A 20,667-nucleotide genomic window follows, 5' to 3' on the forward strand; every position below is an offset into this window, starting at 1 on the left:
CTTAAGATTGCAGACTTGATTGCAGACTTGAAACATGGAATCCAAATAATAGCAATATTCTAAGATAAGCCTATTAAGACCGGTTAAAGAATGTCAGACTTCTAGCCTCACCCTTGGAACTACCCTAAATATTAACCTTATAGCTTCAAGTGATGTCTTTAGTCTTCTCTTTCATCATACAGTACTGCATCCTCTTCTGGCAAGTTCTGAATTTTTCTGAAGAAGGTGCTGTCTGTAAAATCCTGCCCAGCAGAGCTGGGTTAGTTATTTCCTTTATCTTTGCAAACTGCACTGCCTAGAGTCGCAGGCAGCATGGTCAGTGTGCGTTGGCCACTTTCTGGTTAGCGGTGTAGTGAAGTATGCGGAAAACTTAAAGATCATATTGGTAAATCGGGAGGAGGAACATTCAGTAATTGAAACAAGGAAGTTCGTTGTTCCCAGCATTGCTAAACTGACACTCTTCATGCACGACGTTTAATTTGTTCCCTCTAAGAGCTAAAGCTGCTGGTACTTTGTCATGTGTTTTATTTTTTAAGACTTAGTATTTCTTTGAAGAATTAGGAAAGGCCAAGTAGACCATCGATTGGTGCATCTTAGATTTAAAAAATTGAAGCAGCTAGTAAAATATTGTAGCACTTGCAGTTTTGTGAAATAAACATAATTTATAAAATGACAGGTCCACTTACTGCAAGACTGGCATACTGAGATGCTGGCAAGTCCGTTAGCCAGCAAAGTTCAGTATCTCTTCTAGTTTTCACTCCAAGTCAGGAATCAGTTTCATTCTTAGGATGAAAACTGCCTCTCATGATGAAACTGCAACAGTTTCTGTAAACTTTACTGCACCTTGTGAGCTCTCAGTATACTTAATTGTTGCTTCCCTCAGCAGTGGAATAGGAAGATTAAATTATCTATTGAAGGGAAGTCTGAGGCATTAAAGAAAAGCAAACCCCAAAAAACTCTGTGGTTAAGTGAGAGCAAGCCAGCTATGTGAGGAGGGAAGGGAAACAAGGAAAATACATTATTATGCAAGATGCTATCCTTGCATGGTAATTGCTCATGTGTGCATGAGTTCAGAGAAGATATGACAGAATGAGACAGACTTAGCATCCAGAGTGTCAAAGTAAACTCACCTGCTGGAAGTAAGATTTGTGTCAAAATGAAGAACTACAGTTTATAGGAAGAAATATCTGAGAAGTCTTCCATGTGGCTTTTTCTGATAACTGTGTTCATCTCTTCATGTGATATCTTGGTTGGCTATGGGAAGGAGTAATATGGGCTGAAGATATGTGGAAGTTTTTGAAAACTTTCCCTTATTTTAAAAGTTGAAGTTACCATCTAGTGTTCTGAAAATGCCTACTTAAAAATAGTACAGAAATGAACAATGTTTTGTGAAATCTGTAGTCAATTATTACTAATAGGTATTAGCTCCTGCCCTAATCACTCCAGGGCAAGATTTAATTTTCAATTCAATTTACTGCTTCTAGTCAATTGTGTCTTGGTCTTCTGCTTTCTGTGTGTACAGAGGTGTTGCACAATTGTTAACTCATGTGACTTCAGTGCAGACAAGCAACATGGTTGATGAATTAGATGAGGTTTTTGCATTTGATGGTGCTAAACTTCAGAAACAGATTTTTGTGATACTTTCCTCATGTTGCATTAAGGAAAAAAAACTAATTTCTGCATCAGTGAATAGTATTTGACATTACTGGTGTTACATTAAAAGCCTGGAATAGCCTCACAGCTAATTTGTGGACATAAAGATATCCGAAGGTGAGAAGCTTTGACTTTCAGAGAAAAATGCAATTAGCCTATCAAAGATCACGCCAAAGTGCCTAGAGTTAATATTTGTGTAGTATGTAAACAATTTTAGCAGTTAAAATACCAACACTTATGTGCATTACCTCAGCTGTGGCTTGTTTTTGCAGACCAGAATCCAACTGCACTGGACACTGTGCAAGCACAGACTGTTGCCCCGTAGCTTAGTCAAGCGTAACAGGTAACTGCAGGTGGATGGGAGCATTACCAGAAATTAATGTCAGCAGTGGGTTAGTATAATATATGATGCCTGTGGTCTGATGAAAACCTCATCAGTTTTTTAAATATGTTAATTTTAAAAAATCTTGCAGAAGGAGGGGAGCTTCCATCACATTCTACAGTTTGTTAACCCACGTTAGGCATAAACTTGGGATTTTTTTATACTTGGCCACTATTTAGGCTGGTTGTTTTTAGAGGATTATATGAAAAGTTAGTCTCCCTCTATGGTTAGACTCATTTAGCAAATGTATTGTTACACAGCTTGGAAGTGGAGGCAGATGTGAAATGCTGTGTGGAATGTGGGGTCTGGAACTCCAGGCTTGTCCTTCTGTAGGTACTTTGAAGCACTGTTGCCCTGTATTCAGGCTTAATTGGTTTTCTGGGTTTTTCAATGCAAAAGAGCAGCGGCTTGCATTAACCTGTTCTTTTTAATTCAGTATAGGCATACTGCTGGGATTTTTCTTGTGAAAGCCCTGCAAGTATGTTACTGTCTTATTTTATTTTTTTAATTTTTTTTCTTTCTCTTGTAGTAGGAACTCCCTGTGATGCTCTGTAGGCAAGAGTAATGGCAGCAACAGCAGAGTTTCACTCAGAACTGCAGTACTTGGTTTGCAGCACTCTGCTGCTGGTTTTCTGCAGAACAGGAACGATTAATGGCATCACTTGTTCAACTTGGGTCCTCTCTCCTCTGCTACTTTTCTGGTGGTCCCATAAGTAAAGTGCGTGTGCAAGCAACTGCTGTGTAGTTCTGTTTAATTGTAGAAAAGAGAGATTGTTCAAATTTATTCCAGTTCTGTTCTTGCTGGTGATGTGTGTTTTCTGTCCTGGAAAAATAAAGAGCAGCACCAGGCCTGGAAGGTAGGGAGGAGGTCAAATGGTCATGAACTGAACTGAGGGCAAGTGATGGAGTATTTTAGTGGAAAATCATCATACTTTGAGGTACTTGCCTAATGTGCTTGAGTGGCAAGTTCTCGATTTCTGAGAAAGACCTTTTTCTTCCAGTGTGAGATTTTCTGTCTTTTTGTAGACCTTGGTAATGAATGTAGAATTTGGGATTCTACATTCAACTAGAGAAAACAACTTTTCAAGAGAGGATGGGGTTGCAGAGAATTATGATCATAGATGCTTTATATTAAGATAGTATCTTACATTTCATTTCAGAATTGTAATAGTTTGGTTGAGGTGCTAATAACTTCAGCTTTGCTCAGATAATCCACAGATGGGAGAGTGAAGGTTCATTTTAATTAAGTTTGGTACTTTTTGAAATCATAATCTGATAAAAGAATATCTTATCTGACATGATAGTTATAATAGAAATTAAATATGTATCTTTATGGATAACCTGCAGGGTGTGTGCTGTTAGTCCACTTACAGTGAGGAAAACAAACTTGTGGCTTTGAATGTGCTACATGAAGCAACCCCTTTAATTAATGAGTTGGGTTTCTTAATGTTATGTGCTTCAGCCAGCAGTCAAGAGAGTGCTGCTTCAGACTTGAAAACTGAGAACAAGCCATAAGCAAACTGAAAACTGCTTGTGACACAATCACACTTGTCTTCAAGGCATGTGATACTCTTACCAGGCACAAAAATTTCTTCCCAATGGGTTGTTCTTGTCTTGTTAGGCACTCCTAGTGTTCTTGAATGGTAAGATTTTTTTGATTATATACTGTTAAACATCTGGTGCATTGCACTATTGAGGAGGATGTGATTCACAGGGGTATTAGTCCATTTCTTGAGTGAGGTTTGAGTGTCCATCAGATAGTACCTGTGTCTAAAACTCACTTAAGCATAAATATTTAAATAAAATGGACAAAAGGCTGGCCATAAAGATAATCATGATTATTTGTTGGTAGGGGTCATCCTCTTATCTTCTATGTACTATCAAGATCTTTCTTCCTGTTTGAGATTAGGTGAGTGAATAGGGCTGTAACTTTACACCCTTCCCACTTTTCTTACTCTTGACTGAAAGAGTTTTTCGTATACCTCTGTATGGAGTACTTATCATTTATTACTATCAGGTTTCTTTGGTATTTTATCACCTTTGTTTAGTAACTTATTGCTTGGTATCTCTGGGACAACTAGTTACCATATGTACTGAATTTCTAGACTTGCAGAGTAATCGGTTCTGGTGTGCAGTTCCATTGCACGGGTTTAAGTTAGAAAGCTCAGTAAATAAATGATAGAGTTGTAAAAGGCTTGTGAAGCCTAGTGCAGAAATGTTCCATAGATCCTTAAATAAGGAAATGTAGTGTTCCCTTTAAATAGCAAGGTTTACTGTTTCTTTTGAAACCATCTTGAGAGACTACATTTGGAGAGAATTAATAGAAGTGCAGAACAGTTTTGGAGGTAATCAGCCTTATTAAGAACAGAAGGTTTTTAAAGAAAACTTGTGAAGTAGATACAGCAGCAACTCTAAAGCATTTGAGTTGTTGTTTTCTATTGCAAAATTTTAAAATCATACAGTGATAAGGTTTAGGTGGTCTCCTGACAGTGTGCTTCTTGCTAACACCTGGTTGCTGTGTGGTTTTAAAATGCCTTGCACCTGCCATGTGTCCTGTTGCAGATTCACCCCCTGTGCTTATGCCCACAGGCTTCTTCAAGAACCAAAAAGTTGTTGTGTTCTGGGGGTGTCCTGACATAAGCAATTTTCTTGGCAGGAAGGAAAACTGAAACGAATCAGATGCTACTTTTCTCAGGGTTTTTTTGAATATAGCTTTCCAGCCACCATGCTGGCATGTACACTGGCTGCATGTATGTTTTGAAACCTTCATCTGGCAGGCTTTGATAAGTGTCTGGGTCACACAAAGCTCCACGGGTGAAACTTTCAACTTTTCCCCCAACTGTTTAGCTAATCAGCAGTTAAACAAATTCAGTGCCCTGTGATTTTTAAAATAGTAGTGTATTCAGTATTTAACTTCTGTAGACACATGCTGTGACTAAATATTTGTCATGTCAGCTTTTTAATCACTCTTGTGTAATACAGAGTTTACAACTGACATAAGCACAATGATGATTGCAGAGATTGCCACTGACAAATGTGCTTTTTGGGGTTGTTAGATTTTTTTGATCGCAGCTATTTTGTCCACTAGTGGTAATATAACTACCTCACAGTACATTTTCTCTTAAATAATGCCATCCTTTGAATGATAGCTAGCTTGTCACATCTGCTCAATAAAGAGAATGATTTCCTACTTTGAAAGGAAAGAGGGAAACCCCTGAGTTCTGTCACAGGCTTTCAGCATCAGAATGCTACAGCTTTGTAGGGTTATTCATCTACAGAATGGTAATGTGTCCCATCCAGCAAGACGATGGTTCAACTGTTACATTAACAGCTGAAATGTCTCTGAAAGTCTTCTAAAACAGCCATCTTATTAAAATTGCAAGCTCTGGTTTGCATCACTGCTCATAATGCTAAGGCAGAGGGAAACTTGCAGCCTTTCAGGATTAGGATTTGTCAGTTTTTCTTGATGATGCTCTATAAGCTTAGCTATCCTGTATCTGAGTTAGCTGCTGCTTTACCTGGGCTGAGAACATGATTAACTTGGAATATTACATACACGTTGGGTGTTCAAAACACTTGTGAAAGTAATAAAGGTAAACTTAGTTTAAACAGGAGTTCATGTATGAAATTAATAGCATACTTTTAGAAGAGCCTTCTGTTATTTATCATATCAACTGTGATGTATTCAGCAGGTGCTGAAGCTCTTTTCAAAGCTGAAGTCAGTGGCAGCTCTGTTTCTGCTGCGGTGTCATGATCATTGTGGATATACAAGGGTGCAAAAGATGGTGAGAAATTATGTTACCTCTGACAGTAGAAAGAGTTTCTGGCCTGCGACTGGAAGTTTATTATGAGGCTTCAGTTAAGCAGTGCACCTCTGTATTGAAAACATTTCAGGCTTTCTCATGTTACTGGAAGTGTATTTCAGTATTAGCCTTGTGAAAAATTTATCTTAATCTGTGTTTAAAGTTTCTAAAATGTTTGGGAGGAAGAGTTCTGCACCAAGCCAAACTCAAATCTATTTTTGTTTGTGCTTGCTGGATGAGCAATGAAAAGATCTTTTATTCTAGTGAGCTTTTTTGTTTTATGGTGTTGCTGTTTGCAGTGTGAAAGTTAGTTGTCAGCACTTGCATTTGTAAATCTCTTTTTAAGGGCTGATTACTCTGGGCTGAAATTTGGCAGGCAAGATCTCAGCCCTAGAGCATTGTTTGGGGTTTTGCATGTTTTTTAAATAACAGATCTATCTGACTGATTTGATTGAGAGAACAGCATGCTTCCACTCATATTCTTGTAACTCTAGACAGCAAAACAGACTGCATAAAAGCACACTTTGAATATGAATTAGAAAAATTAGAGACTACTTCTAATGAAAGCAGAGGTGGGAGGATTGGGGGATACACTCAAGGGGGGTTGGCGGGGGGCAGTGGTGGTTTTCATTGGCTGTATAACAATGGAGTAATGTCTCTTTGGAGCTGTTTGCAAGGTTGTAGTGTATGTGGATGCAGTATGTATATAAATATCTTCAGACAGTTGAACATTAACTCTGCCAGTACTAGAAGACACCTAAACCTGAACTAAAATGCAGTGTAAAGGTTAGTCTGATGTTGGCACTGCAATAACGCACACGTGTGGCCTTTGGATGAGAGCGATCCCAGCTCAACTTGGCTTGGCACCCAGACACTTATCTATATAGTCATGCTGTGGACCACTGCTGGTTTGTATCTGGTATCTTCTGAAATGATGGAATTCTCTTAAGATGCATTTGAAAATACTTGCTAGTAAAGAACCATATTGTCAACTTTAACAAAACAAAACCTCCACAAAACAACCACCAAAACCTTTTTATTTGTGAATGTGGTTGGGGATGTTGCAGAAGGAAACAAGTAGGCTGAAATATGTGCTACCTGTGTCATTCGGCTAGGTGGTCTCAGTCCATCCTGAGAAAATTCTTGAAACTCCTCAGATTAACCACTGCTGACCAAGTGCGTGTAGGGGCAGATTTGTACAAGTAGGAGTAAAAAGTGACTGCCAGCATCATCCTTGTTCTAATGAGAAAACTGCATTAAGGTGCTCTTCCCCATCCTGTTGCAATTACTAATTTAGCAGACTGAGCAGTGTTATAGTTTTGGGGACAGTAAAGACTTCATGATTGAATGTTGTGTGGTTTCTAAAGAAATATGTTTTTACCTGTATTTTAAACTTCAGGAGGATAAGTGTCTTGCCTACTTACAAATCAAGTTTGAACTGCTTTTGATAAGCTTCAGTAAAATCCATGCAGTTTCTCTTGGATTAAGTAGTTCTAGAAATAAGTATTTGCATGTCTCAAACAACTTTGTTCTTGACACAATACATTTGAAGTTGTTGAACATAACTAATTACTCTGAATGGCAAGTGAGAAGAAAAAATAAAGATTTACTATATGCATTTACAAAATTGAAGTTATATAATATTACAAATTTAGAATTCTGTACTTCTGAATCAACTCATAAATGCAGGCCATTTTGTAGGTTATGTGACTAGACATAATTAGTGGAAGACATGGATTTTTTGTGAATCTGCTTGCTATAGGCTAGAAATATTATTTAAAAGTTTATTTAAGAGATTGTGTGCCTCTGAAGGCTTTTCTTGTTTTTTAATAATGTGAATGAAAAAAAATTGCAATCTACTTCTGACAGCTCAATGTTCTGCCATAGGTATTGCTGTGTCTATCCCAAAGAGGGCTGCCAACTTGCATTTTTGTCTTAAATGTCTCCTACTTACTGCAGCAGCGTGTATTTATGCAAAGATACAGCTTACCAATCAGCAAGTCAGTGTAGCTTTTAAAGTGGTGAGCAAGTTAACTCTTCACTGGGATGATAATTTTTATTGTTGTATTAAAATGCCACATTTAACTTGCTGATTTTACTATTAAACTAGCATCAGAAGAAGATAAACTGTCTTCCAAACTATCAATCCTTATCTGTAGTTTCTAGCACTACCAGGTATTGCTTGTGGTTCCTCTAAATGAGCTAGTGCATGAAGATATGTATCAATACTAATAAACATGCTAAAACTCATCCTGTGAAGAGCCTTAAACATTTCGTGCTCTTTATTGTTTCTCTCCCTGAAGTAACACTGCTCTTTCCACAAACACTGTATTATCTGACATGATAGTCACGGAAGCCTGCTGTCATACAGGCTTTATGCTTTAAGAGACTGGTAAGTGGCAACTCTGCTTTGGAAAAGTTGACGGCACTAACTTTCCAGAACAGCTCTGCACATGAAGTTGTTTATGCGTATCACAACAGATGGGACTTTGCAGTAGGGCACTTGACGTCCTGGGGACTTGTAGCAGTGTGACATACTAAGTGAAGAAAACTGCAAAGGAAACTCCTACATTCAGGGTCTTTCGGTATGGCTTACCCATTTGCAGAAAGGCAATAGCTGGACAATGTTAAAAGTGTGGGACTTTAAAGAGGATATTCAACCTGCCTTCTGAAAGATTATAATAGTGTCTCACTTGTGTTGAGAGCCATTTAGATCCTTAACGATCAGAATACAAATTGAATACAGGGGTTTGGCATTGTAGATATTAAAAATAATTTGTTCAGAAGGTGAGTGGACTTACTGTGGTGTGTATCACAACAAATCTGTGTAACTAATGAGAACATGATTATTAGTTTGAGTAATCCAAAGTTACCAAGCACTTCAATCTAGACCTAGCCTGTGATAAACATCTTATGTAATCTCATCTAAAGGACTTCTGAAAAGCAGTAGAATGATGTGCTGCTCTGATTGCTGGTGGCTTGCCCAAGAAATTTGAAGTTGCAATGTGCACATTATAGTCATGTGTTATCAAGTTGGCTAACAGCTTGTCTACACTCATCTGAAATTAATGATTTAGCTGAATATTTTGTGCTTGATGGCCAGTCACCAAATGCTTTAAAGGACATATGTGTAGTAGAACTTTACTCTTGTTTGTTAGACTCACATGATCTGTTTTCCTTCCACAATCCATAGATTTACAAAGTACTGGTGCTAACACTACATACCAGAAGATGGAAGAGATTGCAGCGTGACTGGGGACAGGCTGATCCTAGAAGGGAATGGGAGTGTGAGATAAGCAGGCGACATAGAGATGCAAGGAAGTACCTCGGCATTGATTTGGGGATCAAAATGCTGAGTACATAACATCATTGCTGACTGAAACACATTTGTCTTTCTGTAAAATAGACTTTAGCTTGTGAATCTGGACTAATATGCATGCTAAAGGTTAGTAAAAAGAGCAGTGGAGATTATATACAGCAAATGTGAGATGTGTAAAGTCTTGTGCTCTTAAGAAAAATATTAATCCAAAATTTTAAAAGACAAACCAATTTCTTTAAAGAATATTAACAGAAGCATTCTCAAAGAAGCTTAGACACCTTCTGCAGTGTTAATGCGCATACAGCTTCCCATGCATGGGTTTGAGCAACACGGAGTGTAGCTATTTAATCCTTACTTTAGAAAAATTGCTTTCATCCTGAGGATGATTTTTGGTTATTTTATGAAATACAAACATCTGGAATGAATTCCAGACTTTCTGCCATGTAGACTCTGAGTATGTTCATGTGTGTGTAACTCTGTATGTGAAGGGCAGTATAATTTTTTTATTTATTTTTGTGTGTTTTTTCTATGTTTCTCTCTTAAATAGTTTCTATTCCAAGATGAGAGGCAGGGTGTTAGGGGGGAAAAAATTTTCCAGGAACATAACAGTGACATGGTGCATGTGTTTCTTTCAAAAACATGTTTTTCATGCTGACTTTATCGCTTCATGCTACTAATGTAAGCAACTGTTCATCTAAGCTGAATATTTTGTCCTGTCAGGATTTGTTTCTTCAACTGTGTGTGTAAAGTATCTGCTGTATAATTCCATAATACAGACACCTGAATCAGTTCATGGGTGAATGTCATAGTTTTATTTAAAAAATTTTCGAATATATTCAATCCACTGTATGAAAGGTTTTTGCTTTTGTCCATTTCAAAATATATTGTGGAAGAGATTCCATGGAAGGCCTTAATCCCATGGACTGAAAGAAATACTTTAACTCCACTGTTTTGGGGTCAAGATAACCTAAAAGGAGCTTATGCTGCTGAATTGATCATACTGGTACCTTCCATGTGTTGCAAATCTTTACTTTTTTTTTTAAAAGGAGATTGGAGAGAATCTTAACCTGAAGTTTGGTGTCACCAACTTGAGGGCAATAAATTTCTCTCACACATTGCTACAGATGGAGTACTAGAATTTCCAAGTGAATAAGTAACTCAAAAAGCATATTATAACTTGCTCATAGTCCTTTTAGAAAAGAAATTTAAAAATTACTCTGATTTTACATCTTAATATTTACTTTCTGAGACTTTATGCTTTAAATGAGCTTTTCCTCTTTTTTTTTTAAAGACCAGGTGTGTTTTAAAATAACAGTATTAAATAATAGCCTCAAATTTCAAAGTGATATTGCTGTCAGACTTTCAACTCTACTCAGTTTTCTACTTGTCTAATCAAATAAAATAACATTTTAGGATGATGGAGCAGAACAACTTGCTGAGCGTTACTAATCTAGCAGAACTGCTGTAACATGCTCTTTAAAATTTGCAAAGTGACTGTCAGAATAGTTGTAGAAGGCAAAGGTTGGTTTGTGACTAAATGCTTCTTAATAAGTTAAGTAAGTCTACCAGGTAGTATGAAGAAGTTATGGTTTTCAAACCATATCTGAATAATTAAGGTGAGAATCAAGTGAAACTTTCCCAGTGGAATTTCCCTGCCCAGTGCTGTGGCAAGTGTTTGTCTGCCCTCCCAAGGCAGCCAGAGACTGGGAGCTGAGTGTATCTGCAAGATCGTTTTATCCTTACCTTCAGCCATAACATTTTCCCTGAATGCTTAATCCTGGCTGTGTTGTGTGGAAGTTCTTTGGACCTTTGGTCTGAATTGGGATGGCATGTCTAGAATGGCTGTGAGTTCAGGAATTTCAACAACCACTTACAGAGTCTTTTGTCTTCCTATTTCCACAGCTTACAAAGGTGACCAGTAAAGTTCTCTCTGAGCAGCCAAAAAGCAGACAGCTCATGACTTCTGATCAGGACACTAAAGTTGTGGCTGAACCGCAGGTGCAGCAAGTACAAGAAGTTAAAGACGGTTCTCATCTAGTAAGTATTATAATTACATACTCCCCTGGTATAAGTGTTGCATGAAACAGGTTTTTTACTATGTCTTAATCAAAGTTGTATCTCCAAGCATTTTAGAAGACAGTTGGCTGGTAACATTGCAACATAAGATGCTAGGAAATAGTTGTTGAAGATGGCTAATTCTCCATACCAACTAGGAAGCTCAATTTAACTTTTCTTCAGCCCTACACAGGATTTAAATAAACTGCAAGTTACGTAGTTTGTGCTCGTTTAAGGTACAGGGCTTTTTAGGCTATGCAGGAATTGTATCGTCAATCTTGAGTTAGGTTCTAGCTCACACATTAACATGTGAGGAAAATGCAGGAAATGCACTTGGCATGTATCTGTAATTGAAAAAAGTACAAACCCATACAAATAGGAAATTGCATTCCATAACAGGAATTTTGCTCAGTCAGTTCTGCCAAATGGCACGTGCTGCTGCTTCTGTGCTACTGTGCAGGATCCAGTAAGTTGCTTTATGGAATGCTTTTGGCAGATCATACATCTGTGTTATATATGTTGCAGTGAAAGCTACATATGTCTTCAAGATGATCAAATACTTGATTTGTGTGTAAGGTCTACTCATAACATTATATTTTCATCTTTGATTGTTAACTGTATATTGGGAGGAATGTTTCCTCTTGGATATCTTGAAGGGGGTTTGGTTTCAGTGTGTGTTCTGCTAGGCCCTTAGCCTGTGCTACACTAAGCAGCAGATGCTTGCTGCTTCAACTTACCTCGCAGCAAGCACTAAGGAGCATTTTGAAAAACACTTTAAGCTCGTGCTTTTCTTTGCTAAGCAAACTGATGGGGCTTTTTTATTTGACAATAGAGGAAAAGGTTGAACCCAATTTTATGCTATACTTTTGAAAGTTGAGCTTTTGTGATTTTTTTTATCCCCCCCGTACTCAGGGCATTAATTCCAAGAAACCAGTATGTAAGCTTACGTAAGAGGCTCTTGCAGATTTGCTTCAGAAGCTTGGAACTGACAGTGCACTTCCAACAGGTGCATTAGTATTAAAGGTGATTGATTAGTCTTCACATTGATGCTAGTTCTTTTAATTTGGCATACTAGAACGTTTATAAAACTACATGTAATGTTGGAACTAAATCTTAATTTCCATTCTTTCATACTTACTTGGAGAAAGAGCAGCCATTTCTTTCAATTTCAGAAAATCTATCTGCTCTTTTCCTTAGTAGAGGAGGCTAATGTCAATTTAGATATCTGGCAGTGTAACTATAGTGCTATAATGGTGCATTTCAAATAACTAATTCTTTTGAGATTGAAGCTTTTCCTTTGAATAATTTATTCCAAAAATGAAACCTGTAGAAGCTTATTAAGTTTTTTAGTTATATCTGTATTATACTCTTATATGCGCAGCATCAGAAGGTCATTTTGTTGTATGAGACTCACTGCCAATATATGCTGTTAAAAGGGTTTTTAAGGTGGTCTCTTCCATAATAGCATGCTTGCATGAGTATACTAATCTGTCAGTGCTTCAGGACTTCATTTCCAAGTTTTGGGAACAATGCTATAGTTTGAGGAAAAACTTCATGGAGTACAGAAAGAAGGAACTAAAATCCTGAGGACATTTTCATCTTTACAAAAATGTAATAGGAAGGAGAAACTTATAAAGTCCTGACTTGATTGCATGTAGCAAGTACATGCTTCAGGTTCACCTGCTGTTTCTTGTGTGTCTTAATTACTTTGAGATCAGAGGGCTTGACTGCATAACGGTCACTCATATCTGGTCATCCCTACTTCAGTGTGTATTTGGTATGGGGCCATACTGCCATGGTATCTAGTGAGATTTCTAGGAGTCTTTTTTATAGACTTAAAATAAATTTGCTGAATTGCATTGCCTAGCTATTTTGGCTATGCTGTTTTACTAGGATCTGGTGATGCTTAGTCCGAGTGCTTTTGTGGCAGTTCAGGAAGAAAGTTGTAGAATTTCTACTGGAAATTTTGATAAACCTCTGTAGATCCTGGAAAAAACTCCCTGTATGCTAGTCTTAATTCTGAAGTTAATATATTAAGTATCTTTTATTTAAATATTTACAATAAATTTTTCCTAATTATGACTTTAATCAGTTTTTCTTTGGCAGGAACAAAACACATGTTCTATTGTTAGTAATGTTGAATAGTCAATAGTGACTGAATTAAAACAAAAGTTTTGATGTTGTGATGGAACCCTTCAGAAATAACTTTCCAGTGTTGCTTATGCTACTGTTGGAGAGGTCAATTGCTTACTAACAGTTTTTGAAAGGCTTAACCTCATGGTGAGGGAGGGAGCCAAAGTAATTTCTTCTGCCTTGAAGTAGCTATAAAACTATATGCTATTTAATGCCTAATGTAGATTGATCACAAGTGTAGCATGGTTCAATTCCAAAACCAGCTCCTTTTGTATTTGGCTGACTTTAGTAGTATTTAACAGCAGAATTTTGGTACTTTCACATGCAAGTTGATTGAAGGAAGTTGGCATCTTGAGGATCCATATAAATTTCTTGTTAATAGTAGCTTACACTTAGAAATTGGAAGTAGATAATTTAGAGGATACTAGCAAATTCTTAGCTTTGATAACTTTGGAAGTTAAATATGCTGGTGTTTCCAGCTTTTTTAAACTTAGAGGCAAGTGCTGTCACTTCGGGTTATATCTGTCATTAGATTTTTTGTATCCTGATTGACAATTACTCTTTCTGAGAAAGCCCTTTCCAGACTGGACCTAGGAAAGTCAGTGTTTAAGAAATGTTTCATTTCCTTTTGACTCACTTCTGTTTCCTTTTCGATCAGTAACACTTTGCTGCTAGAAATTCCAGGTTGCTCTCTGAGGGAAGAGGCCAAGACTCAAATCCTGTGGTGGAAGTAGTTTATATGACCTGTCTCTGCCAGACAGGGTTTAATTAACCTTTAGTGCTAAAGACATGGTCTTTTTCCTTGCTCATTGATCCTAAACTCTTCCCTGCCATGCCCATGTTTGAATAGGTGGCTTCTCAGAGTGCTTTCCAAGGACCAAAGAATTTTCTTTCTTTGGCTGAATTGAAGACCTGATCTGGAAATGTGAAGTTACTTCAGAAGGGATTGTTGTTGTCAAGTGACAACAGATTCTCAAATGTTGGTGTGTGCCAGTGGAGGATATTACCAGGGGGTCTGCTTAAACTTGTTGTCTGATATGAGCATCACCTGTTCTCTCTCTAGTTGAATAATTATCAGATGTGGCCATGGGCTTCTCATAATGGGAATTCAAACCAGTATGGTGTGCTGGTTCTTGTCAATGCTTATAGGTACTGTAAATACAAGTTCAATTGTATTGTTTGTTCTAAGCACAAGAAAAATAGCTAGCACATCAGAAAATGTGAGATGGGACTTAATTGTACTTCACAAAATGTTTTTCATAGGAGGTAATACAGAAGGATGTCTTGGACTCTGAGCTGCCAGGTTATGGTGCTCAAAAATCCTTTTGCAACCCATTCAAGAGTAAGCCTCCTAGAATAAAAAGGGACTGAGGAAATTAGATTTACTAGTTTTAATATAGGACCCTGTGTAACAGTTCAGTGAAAATTCAGTATAGCCTATAATCCTCAGATAATTTGACAACACACAGTATTACATACAGTATGTGCCAATTAAGAGTTAAGTAGTAGTTTGTATAACGTGGATATTTAATAATTCAAGAGAGCATGAATAGCTCTAAACAAGAGATGGGAGGATTAGATCTTGAACTGAACATGTACTGTATCAGCATCATGGAGGATCAGTACCGCTCAGCATTCTCTCTGTTATGTTACTGTAGATTTAGACCATAAAAGGGCTGAATAGTTCTATACCTGTAGATGTCTTCTAATGCTAATGGTTAATTGCTTTGATGTGAAAATGTGTATTTAAACTCTTAACAGTCCATTTAACCTTGATATATTGAAGGAAAAATTAAGCAATCTGGCCAGCTGTTTCCAAAAACCTGCAGTAGTGATGCTGTGGTGTTTGATGCTGCTCTTCTTTTTTGCCTTAACTGTCAGTGGGCATGACATCAGGTATGGCCTGGGAGTGCAGAATAATCACTGTTTCTTCAGGACTAGTTAGGATTGCATGACTTCATTAAAGAAAGTCAGATGTCAGAAGATGTCAGACTGTTTTAACATGTGCTACTGTAACTTTAAAGCTAGACTGTATTTTAAAACTTAGGTCTATAAGACTATATGGGGTAAACCCTTACTCCTTGACAAGGAGTAGGTACCTGTAGAAATGAAAGTAAATGGGGAGGTATACTTCTGTTAATAAGCGTGTTGACTTCTTGCCTTCTGTATAGGTGTGTGCAGAACATAGGACTAATACTTATTTAAAAAAAAATTGTTCAAGTTACAAAAGTGCAGCTTCAGAGCAGCTTTGTTTTATGGAGAGGGAAAACCTATTTAGGCAATGAGTAGATGAAGAATATACCAGAGCCAAAATATATATGTATAAAGGGGAAAAAACCAAAATAAACAAAACCCACTCCCTGCTGAGCTGGGCTCTGAAAAAGCACAAATTGTTAGTTTTAAAGTGCTTTTCAAGTCAGGTGGTGATGTTTAGCTTAGCCAGAAGGCTTTTAAGACTTACTGAGTCTTGGAAGTTAAACAACCAGCCTCAGGTGATGTAGCATAACAGTGAGGCATTTTCTGCTTAAATGTATGTTGTTGGGATTTTTTTAATGGTGATCCCACAATAAACAGTATTGAGAAATGTGACATAATGAATGTTTGCAATACATGCTTAAAAATAGAAATCATACCTGGAACTCTTAGATAAAACCAAAAGAACAAGTACAAAATGTGCCATTGCACATAAGGAGAAGGGTATGGAAGAAGTTTCTGCTTGCCTGGACTGCTTCACCCATGTTCCTCCCACTAGTTGATAGCAGAAGTGCTTGTTGAGGCACTGGAAAAGCGGACTTTGCCCTGGACAGTCTCTTAAAGGCACTTAGTTCCTCTCTAGAAAGCACGTAGTTAGTAATGGTTAAATCAGAGGGGGAGATCTTGCCATCTGTTTACCTTGTGAGGGAGTTTTCTGAATTGTTATAAACTTTACAAGTATTTCTGTGACTTTCTGCTGACCTAAAAAACAGTTCAACTGTTTGCTTGTGGCATGTCTTCAAAAAAAACCTATTATAAGTAACTCCCTCCCCTTTCCCTGTTCTCAGTTCCAGGGAATGCTAAAGAGAGGAGTGACTTGGCATAGTTTTAAGTCTGGATCCAAGCATGTTGAATAACTTTGTCCCATGAGAGAATTAAAAAAAATGCAGCAGATGGCAGCAATGATGCATTAAACTTCCTATCCTTAAGAACAATATATCTGCAGGCACTTTGGGGCTTCACACATTGGATAAACTGGGGAGGGCAGGGTAGTCTTTCTCTTTTCTTACTTAGCAATTTCAAAGCAGACATGCTGGGGAGGGAATGTATTCCCTAGCCAATTCAGCAATCTTCTTTTATGGTCAGAATTAGTGGTGAATAGGTGGTTTCTGCTGAAACTTAGCCAATATGGTTTTCACATATACAAATCTGAGTCTGCCTGTGGCATTTAAATTTATATGACATTTAAATACATGGTAACCTATGTTTAAGAATCTGAAGCACATTATTTTTTGTGATTAACTTGTCCCATGAGCAGAATACTTGTATGGGGAGAAAAAGCTGTGCTGGCTATATTACAGCTTTGCACTTTCTTGTGTTGCACAGAGTATTTATAAAGAGAAGTAGGATAAGAAATGACTCAAATATTCAAATACCTTGCAAAAGCTTCAGAGGAGAGAATAGAAGCATTTCAGACTGGATAAGGAAGAGGAATTCATCTCTAATCTGGTTTATGCTGTTAAATGTGAAATCCACTATTACTGCAGGAGTGCTTCATAGTGACTGCGGTGCAGACTGAAGTGAAACGTTGGAATTTCTAGAGTGCTTCTGCATTTGCTCAGTGCCGCTTTGTACTTGCAAGTTAATATCATAAGATTGTGAACAGTTTGGGATAGCAAGAGCTTTTTTATTTTCTTCTACCTGATTTTAATCCAGCCTGGTTCTGCTTACTGTGGTTCAGTGCAGTATCATTTTTTTTCTCAATCTTCAGGTGACAACAGGAAGCTAAAAATGGTTGCTTCTCTTCTGGTTTATTACTCTAAACAGATGTGAGCTTAGTTTACCAACTAGATATGAGTAAAACAGGAACTGATGCTTAATTTATTTCTATGTTGATAGTAGTAGATTTTCTGTCAGAAAAAATGTACGCAAAGGAGATTGAAAGGAAGAAGTAACTGTGGGCTTATCTGGTAAAGATGGAATTTTTTTCCCCTCAATTTTGGAAACAAAGCAGAAATCTTGCAGTGGGGGGGGTGACGGGGCCATATAGACAACATAGACTGAATCATGTCTTAAGCCTTATGTAGGCTATGTGACTTGCCATGAAAGCAGCTGTAAAATAAGTCACAATGACTTATGTCAGTAAGTAATGATAGTGGAATATTAGAGCATGGATCTCTGTGTTAAGCAGCCTTTACCCTGCAAGTATACTTTACAGTAGAAATTAAAATAGACGTCTTGTTAGTTGAAAGGCAACTGCTTTAATTAGCCCAGTGCCCCTATATACTGATATATGAATACAATTGAAGGCAAGTTGCCAGGCTAACTTAGAACTCTAGTTCAAGTACATCTTGATTAAACTTGCCATGAGGTGCACAACCAATTGAAAAACAGCACTCAGTTCGATGTACAGCTGAAAGAACATTTGAAATAGTTTAAGGCTTTGTCTTGTCTTTTTCTGTGTTTCCAGTATCTTTTAAGTAATGGAGTAGAGCAGTGCTGTAGTAGTACAGTCTGTAAGCTCTCTGAAGGATGGGGTCCAGACTTTAAATAACAATGAATTTGAGAGGAGGTCTGAGTGATGTAGGGTTATGTAAAGGCAAATAAGAACAACTCCAGAGCAGAAAAAATTGCTGAGTATTTTTTTATGGAGTTTTTATTTCTGAAGAAACAGAACCACATTTTTAGCAAGTAAAGGGATTTACAGTAATAGAAGTCTTCCAATATGTAAATACATGTATGTAAAGATGTTCTATGCTGTCATAAGGGCAGTAAGAAGTCTATTTACATACAACAAAGAAAACTTATATTGGGAACAGACTATTGGAAGTAGCATTTAGTCAAACTATCTTTTAAATCCATCTGACACTTTTTTTGGAAGATTAAGTATAAATAATCCTGCCACAGTACTATGAGATGGTTAGATGATTGTGAGGCCCCTTACAGTGCTGTAAGTCACTGAGGGATTAGGTATGCTTTTTTTCATGCAGATAACAAATTAAAAAAAAGCTTGGAACAGAATTAGCTTCTGATAATGTACAATGACTGTTCAATGGAATACATGAGGTCTTATCTATCTTTAGCCTGTTTTTCCTAAAGAAGTTATCTTGGTGTAGGTTCAGCTCTGGGGGGAGGGAGGAGAAGGAAGAAAAAATGATCTAAGTTGTGTTTGATCTAATAGCTTCCACTAGTTTAGACTTCAAATCGGATTTAAACATGTGAAGCCAGATTGCATTTATGCTTGTATAGAAAGCAGGAGTTGGATTAAATACAAAGGCAAGCAGTTTTTTGGCACACATGGACATTGTGAAAGAGGTCATTTAAATATTTTAATGATTTGGAGGAAGGAAACTCTTCAGGAAATTAAACAATGGCAGTTCGTAAGACTTGGTAATACTTGTAAACAGACTGTAATCTCATTAGGAGAATTATTTGGCTTGACTATTACAGTGCATATGATGAAATACTAAAACATTGCTCAGCAACTGGGATTTTGGACTTTGAGTGGCAATGACACATGAACCCCTGCATGGTTTTAAAGTGTGCTATTTTTGGCAGCTGGGTGTTGGCTTGTCTCCCCAGCAGCAGTAGAAAGTTTAGTGTATAGAGAAAGGTGATTTGCAATGAGAAGACTCCTCTGACGCTACTTTTAAACATGGGCTGCTGCTTCAGTAAAGAATTGAGTAACAGCACGGATGAGGAGAAAACCAGCTTGTTACAAAAATCTGTGGAAGAGGAAGCACCAGGGTCAAGGATAAGTAAAACTTTATCTTCAATTTTAGGAACTGTGGAAAGCCAGGATCTGCATACAGTGGGAAGGACAGTTAGTGGGCCAGCTGTGATAGTCGGCATTGAATGTGTTCATAGCGATGATTGCGCAGCATATAATTCTAAATCTGGGTTCTGGGATAGAAAAGCAAAATATCCATCATACAAAAGCATGGAGAATACTCCCTGTGAAAGCTCTAGGAGGACGTATGACAGACCTTTTAGCTTCTTTAATTCCTTTAGTCACCTCCTGAAGGTCTCTGGTACATACGGAAATCTGCAGAAAAGTGAAGAAAAGAAAGATAGCATTATTAAAACAAGAGCACCTAAAAAACCTAATAGTAATGGTCAGCACATGAACAATACAGAAAATATTACTAGTAATATTAATAATGAAAATGTAGCTGCAAAAGAGCACTGTTTGTTTGATCGTGTTTCTACTTCACATGTACCAGATATCCTAGACAAAGGCTTACAGGGTGAAATTTCCTTAAATAGAAATTTTCTGGATGATTATGCAGTTACATATGATGATTCAAGGCAAAATGAAACGACAGTAAATGTTGAAGACAGCAAGAGTAACAGCCTACAAAAAGTTTCAAGTTCACGTAGAGAGATGTGTCGAGTATTTTCCTGTCTTGATGTAGACAACAGACAAAATACAAAAGATAGGGAGTTTTACAGTATTTGTGTTGTAGATGCTGAAGATCTGAAAGGGGATGAAGACATGCCAGCTACTGTGCATGAAGAGACTGCAGCAGACATAGATAATTCAGCTGTTACTGACGAAGGAATGTGCAGCATGGCACAACCTCTAGACACTGGGGAGGAATTTCCAATGCAGCAGTCGGCACAAGTGGAAGCTAAGTTTAATTCACGGAAAGAGTGTAAAAAAGAGGATAGGTCAAACATGCATAAAAAGAAAACAAAGGAACATTGTAGCATAGACATACAGTCTTCTTATGACAACTTACTGGCTAACGGGTGTCAGATGCATGGGTTAAATACTGACAATACAGTAACAGATGCCTTAAGAGTAGAAGAATACAATGAAGTTGTCCTTGCGAATCAACAAGAGGAGGTACATACCACAGGTAATGCTGTCTGTTGGAATGAATCACTCCATAGAGCTTGTGATTCTGTCAAATTTGTGGATGCTGCTGAAGAGGACCGATGCAGCCCTAATTCAGAAAACACAAAACACAGTGATTGTATTTCCAATGTATTGTTAAACACCGGAGTATGTAATTCAGGAAAGATTGAGGGAAGTCATGATTCTGAGATGGTACAATTTGGTTTAAGTAGGCATCCCTCAAGTGTTGTAAGGGAAATAAATACTAACCAGGTGGCAGAATACGTCA

At 37.5% G+C, this 20,667-nt stretch overlaps 1 protein-coding gene across 4 annotated transcripts in view; it reads left to right on the forward strand.

Annotated features, from left to right (window-relative positions):
* The window catches only part of LARP4B (La ribonucleoprotein 4B), a 56,405-nt gene that overhangs the window by 7,597 nt on the left and 28,141 nt on the right, over nucleotides 1-20,667 (forward strand). For 2 of the 4 annotated variants that reach the window (XM_075746589.1, XM_075746591.1), the window contains exon 2: nucleotides 11,060-11,194. In XM_075746589.1, the coding sequence (XP_075602704.1) occupies nucleotides 11,114-11,194 (81 nt within the window). In that variant the 5' untranslated portion in view covers nucleotides 11,060-11,113. Of the gene's footprint in view, nucleotides 1-9,167; nucleotides 9,284-11,059; nucleotides 11,195-20,667 lie in introns of those variants that run through there. The other 2 variants (XM_075746590.1, XM_075746588.1) reach the window with 2 other exon arrangements.

Source organism: Balearica regulorum, chromosome 2 (assembly GCF_011004875.1).
Source record: "Balearica regulorum gibbericeps isolate bBalReg1 chromosome 2, bBalReg1.pri, whole genome shotgun sequence".
Taxonomy (NCBI): Eukaryota; Metazoa; Chordata; class Aves; order Gruiformes; family Gruidae; genus Balearica; species Balearica regulorum.